This window comes from Amphimedon queenslandica, unplaced genomic scaffold (genome assembly GCF_000090795.2).
Source record: "Amphimedon queenslandica unplaced genomic scaffold, v1.1 AMPQUscaffold_13286, whole genome shotgun sequence".
Lineage (NCBI taxonomy): Eukaryota > Metazoa > Porifera > Demospongiae > Haplosclerida > Niphatidae > Amphimedon > Amphimedon queenslandica.
In genome coordinates this window covers 145,150-151,057 of record NW_003546478.1, presented here as the reverse complement: position 1 = coordinate 151,057, position 5,908 = coordinate 145,150, and the positions used below count along the sequence as shown (strand labels likewise).

At 34.9% G+C, this 5,908-nt stretch overlaps 1 protein-coding gene across 1 annotated transcript in view; it reads left to right on the top strand.

Moving 5' to 3' along the window:
- Positions 1-79: 79 nt before the first annotated feature.
- Positions 80-5,908, top strand: part of LOC109583711 (uncharacterized) — a gene marked incomplete at both ends in the record, with an annotated part of 12,630 nt that continues 6,801 nt past the window's right edge. Inside the window, 18 exons of the mRNA XM_019999144.1 lie at positions 80-310; positions 375-566; positions 633-809; positions 859-1,026; positions 1,336-1,512; positions 1,596-1,970; positions 2,087-2,869; positions 2,930-3,103; positions 3,147-3,356; positions 3,418-3,591; positions 3,642-3,827; positions 3,893-4,075; positions 4,183-4,320; positions 4,385-4,615; positions 4,697-4,888; positions 4,955-5,131; positions 5,181-5,348; positions 5,660-5,836. Coding sequence (XP_019854703.1) covers positions 80-310; positions 375-566; positions 633-809; positions 859-1,026; positions 1,336-1,512; positions 1,596-1,970; positions 2,087-2,869; positions 2,930-3,103; positions 3,147-3,356; positions 3,418-3,591; positions 3,642-3,827; positions 3,893-4,075; positions 4,183-4,320; positions 4,385-4,615; positions 4,697-4,888; positions 4,955-5,131; positions 5,181-5,348; positions 5,660-5,836 — 4,113 coding nt within the window. The remainder of the gene's footprint in view (positions 311-374; positions 567-632; positions 810-858; positions 1,027-1,335; positions 1,513-1,595; positions 1,971-2,086; positions 2,870-2,929; positions 3,104-3,146; positions 3,357-3,417; positions 3,592-3,641; positions 3,828-3,892; positions 4,076-4,182; positions 4,321-4,384; positions 4,616-4,696; positions 4,889-4,954; positions 5,132-5,180; positions 5,349-5,659; positions 5,837-5,908) is intronic.

Sequence of the window (5,908 nt, the reverse complement as noted above, 5' to 3'; positions counted from 1 at the left end):
TAGTATTATTACTATTATTATTATTATTATTATTATTATTATTATTATTATTATTATTATTATTATTCTATGTTCACAGCTTCTACTAACATTGATCTTGTATGCAGTACAAATTATCAGTCTAAAACTGGCCTACCATATCCATTAGTGGGATCAGCTAAGGATTATGGAGTCAACTTCATACCTAATTACATCACTGACTTCAGTTGTCCAGCTGATAGCTCTTATGCTGATAGTTCTTGCAATTACACCACTAACACACAGTCTTGTGCTGGCTATAGTGGACCTAGTATTGTCACTTGTATTAATGGTAAACAAGAAACATATTTATAATATAGACAGTAGTGTAACTATTGCACCTATTTCTTCCTTAGGTCCTGATGATTGTGGTTCTGGTAATATTCAAATCCAACAAGGTTCTTATGGTTATGGTCATCTCAACAACAATCAGTACCTTGTCACTGGCTATCCTCAAATCTGTGTTACTTATGATTACATACCAATATGTAGAGATGGAGTGAGTGAAGAGGAACTCCGTTATATTTGCTATAGGACTGGATATTATGGTAAGTGAGACTCCATTTTTATACCTTCAGTAAGTTATATATATTCTCCTCTTCTTTTCACCACAGGGTATACCCTTGGTCCAGTGATAGGTTCTGAGTCTAACTTTACAGCTCCTAATAGTACTTATTCAGCCACTAATCTCTCCTGTCCTGTATTCAGTGAGTATGATAACTGCAACTACACAACCTTTAATGGTAACTGTGACACTAGAGGTGGTCCAATATTACTTACCTGCTTACAAGGTAAACATATATGCTTATAGCAAATGGAATTATAATTTTTTAATGTTAGTTCCTAGTGTTTGCCGTCATGGAGATGTAAGAATTGTAGATGGTCCCAATAATTATACTGGTCGACCAGAGTTTTGTTACTTTGGAACATGGAGGAGCATCTGTGGAATTGGGTTTGATCTTTATGATGCTGCAGTCACTTGCTCTCTTGCCGGATTCAATCATGATTGTAAGTATAATTAATTACTTCTCATTAATTGAGTTTTTGAGCTATGAGCATTTGAAAATATGCTAACTACTTTTAATAATATGAACTTCAGAAATATTCTAATACATATTAATATCCTTATGCTGTATAAAAAGTTTGAGCTAATTCCAACTTTGGGTCTTCAAGTTATAGTCATTTTAAGAAAACACCAGAATTATAAAAAATGCCCAGTGCTATAGCCCATGCTTTTTTCCGAAAAATGGCTCCAAAATGACCTCCAATTTTTATTACAATTTTTGATACATATTAATAATTATTCTTATAATATAGTGGCAAGGAATTTGTCTGCTGGTAGTTATGGTTACAATAATCTCCCTCCTGTACTGGCTGGCCTGCAGTGTACTGGTAAAGAAGGATCATTCTCTAATTGTACTCCAATCAATGGAGATCTCTTGAGTTCTTGTAACTACACTCAAGCAGCTGCTGTGGCCTGTGAACCTGTCATTCGTAAGTGCTCTACATGTACTCCTGCTATAACCTGTCACTATAATAACAATTATGAATTTTGAATTTTTAAATTCTATTTTTAGTTGCTATCAATACTACAATCAATGGTACTGCTACACTTGGTCCTAACACTAACTTAACATTGACTTGTACACTGGACTATCAATTCTTGTCTGGTGACTTCCAGTTAAACTCTATTGGTTGGTATCGTAATGGTGCTCGTCTTTCTTCAGTTTCTGGTCGTTACAATCTCACAGAGTCTGAGGTGGAACAGTATAGGTGTCGTTATTATGGTTATTATGGTTGTGATAATGAAACTGTTGCAGTTCGTCTGGTGTTAGCATTTGAGAACCTCATGCTGTCTGATGCTGGAGAGTATGATTGTCGTGTTAATTTGACTGATTTTAATGTGTCAAGAACAGTTGTTAACAGCACCACAGAGACACTAAATATAATACGTAAGAGTTTCAATATTTTACATTATTATTTTAAGTAAATATACTTGCTTTTATTGTTTCTTTTTCCTGATATATTATTTCTGATGCATTGATGTTATGCATTTTGTTTTTTATAGGTGATGGCACATCTTCTACAAGTTCCGTTATTGTCTCTACTTCTGTCAGTACTGAGGTATTCTCATCAACAATTGAACCTTCTACTACTTCTGTCAGTACTGGAGTATTTACATCAACAATTGAACTTTCTACTACTTCTGTCAGTACTGAAGTATTTTCATCAACAATTGAACCTTCTACTACTTCTGTCAGTACTGAAGTATTCTCATCAACAATTGAACCTTCTACTACTTCTGTCAGTACTGGAGTATTCACATCAACAATTGGACCTTCTACTACTTCTGTCAGTACTGAAGTATTCTCATCAACAATTGAACCTTCTACTACTTCTGTCAGTACTGAAGTATTCTCATCAACAATTGGACCTTCTACTACTTCTGTCAGTACTGGAGTATTCACATCAACAATTGAACCTTCTACTACTTCTGTCAGTACTGAAGTATTTTCATCAACAATTGAACTTTCTACTACTTCTGTCAGTACTGAAGTATTCACATCAACTACATCATTCTCCTTTTCTTCATCTGTCTCTATCTCTGCCTCATCATTCTCAGTTACTCCTACTCCATCATCCACTCCTGCTGTTGGTGAACCATGTTACTCAACTAATAATGCTAGGTTTGGTAATGCAAGCAGGTTTACTTTCTATCCTGGATCTCAGTCTGTATATACTGGTCGTGTTGAGGTCTGTCCTCGTTCAAGGGTGTACACTCCTGTCTGTAATGATGCTATTAATGACCAGTTTGCTTATGCTTTCTGTCGAAGAATTAATTACAATTCTTGTAAGTTGTATTATGCAATCACTCCTTATCATAACTGGTTCCTATTATTTTATTTTACAGACCCAGTCTATGAATTATTAATAGGAACAGAGAGTGACTACAGTGTTTACAATACTACTAGTGTCATTACAAACATCACTTGTAGCTATTCTTCACTTTCTAGCTGCACATATACAACTGATTCAACCAATTGTTCTAGTTATGGTGGAGTAGCCATCTTCTCTTGCAGAGAAAGTATGTTTGAATATATTTTTCCAGTTAATGATATTGCCTGTAGATGTCACTACTAGTACATCAGAATGCAGTGATGGTAACTCAGTAAGACTATTGAACTACACTAGAGTTTATAACCGATATGCTGATTTTGAAACAGTATCCAGTGGTCGTGTATCTGGTTGTGTGAATTCTCAATATGTTGACATTTGTGCTGATGGTAATTCTGATCTTGAGGCTATTGCTCAGAGGGCATGTAATGACAGGGACTATAGTGAGTGGACTGCTAGTATTGTACAGATTTTCATTTTACATTATTATAATCTCATTTACAGATTCAAGAGCTACAATAATACCATGGACATCTGACTACTCCATGAGTTCCAGTGGTATTGTTTTACGTAATGTCAGCTGTGGTAGTGATGTATATTCACTTCAAGGCTGTACCTATGAAATATCTAATATAACAGAGTGTCCATCAGGTATACTAGCAGTCACTTGTGAAACCAGTAAGTAGCTTACCTAAAAATATCTGTCCATTTAATCTTTTCCTTTGTAGCCTGTAGTAATGGTCGAACTAGAATGGTTAATGAAAGGGTTGAGTATACTTCTAATGGCAGTGCTAGAGTGTCTGGCAGATTAGAGATTTGTATTAATCGTGATTGGGTATCTGTTTGTGATGATGACACACTCAGTGAACCACTAGCTGATATTGCCTGTAATTCAATAGGCAATGGATTCAATAGTAAATTGACATGATTGCTTCTGTCTTTTATATCTATCATTACTTTACTGTGCCCTCTTTTTCAGGTGGTGTTTTCTTACCATCTAATACATCATTGTATGGATCGAATGATAGAGTATACACTAACTTTACCTGTGAATTTGGTGATTGGACTTCATACATATATAATTGTATAAATGATGCAAGACCAGCTAATGATAGTGCAGAGTGTGTGAATAAAAATGCTGTAATACAGTGCTTTAGACCATGTGAGTTATGCATTTAATGTTAGAGATGAATATTACAAGAGCATTATTGTGTTTCATAAAATGATTATGAATTATGATATCATTGAACACTTTCCATTTTAATGTAGCTCGTAGCTGTTATTCATCATATCAGAGTCTATACTATTCTTCATTTATCACTACTGCTGATGGTCGTTATGGTTTCATTGGTAGAATATCTACATGTATCAATATGCAAGAAGCAGTATACTGCAATAACACTATAAGTGAGCTTCATAATGTTAATTGTAGTACTATTTTATTATTGTTATTATTATTCTATGTTCACAGCTTCTTCTAACATTGATCTTGTATGCAGTGGAAATTATCAGTCTAGAACTGGCCTACCATATCCATTAGTTGGATCAGCTAAGGATTATGGAGTCAACTTCATACCTAATTACATTACTGGCTTCAGTTGTCCAGCTGATAGTCCTTATGCTGATAGTTCTTGCAATTACACCACTAACACACAGTCTTGTACTGGCTATGGTGGACCTAGCATTGTCACTTGTATTAATGGTAAACAAAAATATGATCATATTTATAATAGACAGATCCAGTTGTTTAGTGTAACTATTGCACCTATTTTCTCTTCCTTAGGTCCTTATAGTTGTGGTTCTGGTAATATTCAAATCCGACAAGGTTCTTATGGTTCTGGTCGTCTCAACAACAATCAGTACCTTGTCACTGGCTATCCTCAAATCTGTGTTACTTATGATTACATACCAATATGTAGAGATGGAGTGAGTGAAGAGGAACTCCGTTATATTTGCTATAGGACTGGATATTATGGTAAGTGAGACTCCATTTTTATACCTTCAGTAAGTTATATATATTCTCCTCTTCTTTTCACCACAGGGTATACCCTTGGTCCAGTGATAGGTTCTGAGTCTAACTTTACAGCTCCTAATAGTACTTATTCAGCCACTAATCTCTCCTGTCCTATATTCAGTGAATATGATAACTGCAACTACACAACCTTTAATGGTAACTGTGACACTAGAGGTGGTCCAATATTACTTACCTGCTTACAAGGTAAACATATATGCTTATAGCAAATGGAATTATAATTTTTTAATGTTAGTTCCTAGTGTTTGCCGTCATGGAGATGTAAGAATTGTAGATGGTCCCAATAATTATACTGGTCGACCAGAGTTTTGTTACTTTGGAACATGGAGGAGTATCTGTGGAATTGGGTTTGATCTTTATGATGCTTCAGTCACTTGCTCTCTTGCCGGGTTCAATCATGATTGTAAGTAATAAATTGTTAATAAAATACTTGTGAATAATTTTTAGTTTTTGAGTAATGAACATTTGATATTATATTAGCTAATTTTGATAGTATAAACTTTAGAAATATTCTGATACATTGATGTCCTTATGCATTGTAGAATTTTTAGCCGATTCCAACTTTCAGTTTTCAAGTTATGGCTATTTTTTAAAAACTCTAAATTTCTGAAAAATACCATGTACTATAGCCCATACTTTTTTCCAAAGCTTGGCTCCAAGATCACCACCAATCTTTATTACATTTCCTGATACATTAATGCTCTTATGTTATAGTGGCAAGGAATTTGTCTGCTGGTAGTTATGGTTACAATAATCTCCCTCCTGTACTGGCTGGCCTGCAGTGTACTGGTAGAGAAGGATCGTTCTCTAATTGTACTCCAATCAATGGAGACCTCTTGAGTTCTTGTAACTACACTCAAGCAGCTGCTGTGGCCTGTGAACCTGTCATTCGTAAGTGCTCTACATGTACTCCTGCTATAACCTGTCACTATAATAACAATTATGAATTTTGAATTTTTAAAT